This window comes from Eimeria mitis, genomic scaffold (assembly GCF_000499745.2).
Source record: "Eimeria mitis Houghton genomic scaffold, Emh_scaff9450, whole genome shotgun sequence".
In the NCBI taxonomy this organism is placed as follows: Eukaryota; Apicomplexa; class Conoidasida; order Eucoccidiorida; family Eimeriidae; genus Eimeria; species Eimeria mitis.
In genome coordinates this window covers 1-1,508 of record NW_024016738.1, presented here as the reverse complement: position 1 = coordinate 1,508, position 1,508 = coordinate 1, and the positions used below count along the sequence as shown (strand labels likewise).

Below are 1,508 nucleotides of genomic sequence, written 5' to 3'. Positions count from 1 at the left end.
TAGAGCCCATTCCTGTTGCTGCTCGTGCTGCAGCAGCACAGCGCTGCTTTTTTCTGTTGTTCTATCCTCTCCCATTGCCCCATAGTTGTTGTTGCATATGTTCATACTGTTTTCATTGCTGCTGTTGCTGCTGCTGCAGTTGATGTGCTTGAGCGCGCTGCCACGGAAACTTGCAGCCGAAGAGACGGCGGATGTTCCAACAGCGACAGTAGCAGCAGCAGAAACAGGATCAAGCGAAATTGCTGATACGCTGCGTGAAGAAGGATCTCTCGTTAAAAGGATTGGGTTTACAAAGGAGCAGGCCCCGCGACTGTTGCTACTTTGCCTTATGCTAGGTGGGGGGCATCAGCAGTGACCGCACCAAGAGACAGGAGCATCAGAAAAAGGCAACACGAGAAAGGGAACAGGGTAACAAGCAACGCAACAAAGCAGCCCTTTCTCGTTTGTTTTGTTGTGTTTGTTCCGCAGAAGCAGACGAGCTTGCAGGGTGGGTCCTTCACTGGATTGATGCATGCATGCCTATCGCATCAACTCCTGCAGAAGCAGGTGCTTCAAAAGACGGAAAAGTTCCTGGTTGCAAAGACAGCGCAACAAGCAGCAGCTGGGCTCCTGCTGCGGCAGTAGCAGCAGCGTTCGTTTCCGATGTTGCAGCAGCACAGCAGAGCATGCAACCTGAAGCAGCTGTCTACACGCCGGAGATATATGCCTTCTTGAGGCGGCGTCTGCTGCGAATTCGCGCCTGCAGTCATCTATCCAGCAGCAACAGCAAGATGACAAAAGCACGCAGCAGAAGGTCTACTGCAGCACCACCCAGCAGCATGCATCAAGATTCGCACAGAAGCATATCTCCGAGCACCGGAAGCACCTCCCCTTTGGCAACTCAGCAGCATAAGCACCATGTAACGGCTGCAGCATCCGCCCCTGCTACTTATGCTGCAGCGCATGGGGCGTATGCTTCGGGCCCAAGGGAAGGAAGAAGCGGCAGGATCCCCACGCCCGTTGCAGCAAGCATCTGCCCCTCCCCAGCACGCCGCCGCAGCTGCACAACGGATACGCGTGCTGCAGAGTCCGCGTCTCACTTACGCAACCATCAGCACCAGCATCACAACAGACCACCAGCTGCTGCTGTTCAGAGCCCGCCTACTGCTTCTGCAACCTACGCAAGCGGTATCTTGAACATGATTAAGCCCCTGCTTGTCTCAGAGGAGGAAGTGCAGTTGGAACGTCAAGTAAGGACGCACGATTTATTGTTGATGCAGCGGCAGCAGCAGCATCTGCAACACGAGAAGCAACCGCAGCAGCAGCATCTGCACCATGGGAAGCAGCCGCAACGGCGGCATCTGCAGCGCGGGAGGCAGGCTCAGCAGCAGCATCAGCAACAGCAGCAGCAGCAGCAGTTTGTCAAGCGCCTGCCTGATGCTGTGGCATCCTCAGAGGTGCCTTTCCTATCGTCTCCCCAGCATATGCACCATATGTACAACACCACAGATGAGGCACTGCAGAAGCAG

The 1,508-nt window shown here is 55.2% G+C and overlaps 1 protein-coding gene across 1 annotated transcript; it reads left to right on the top strand.

Moving 5' to 3' along the window:
* Positions 1-142: 142 nt before the first annotated feature.
* EMH_0097270 (uncharacterized protein) lies at positions 143-892 on the top strand (the record flags this gene model as incomplete). The annotated part of the gene is made up of 3 exons (XM_038023275.1): positions 143-335; positions 469-566; positions 746-892. 3 exons carry the CDS (start codon positions 143-145, stop codon positions 890-892), a joined length of 438 nt encoding a protein of 145 aa, XP_037879129.1.
* Between the last annotated feature and the right edge of the window lie 616 nt (positions 893-1,508).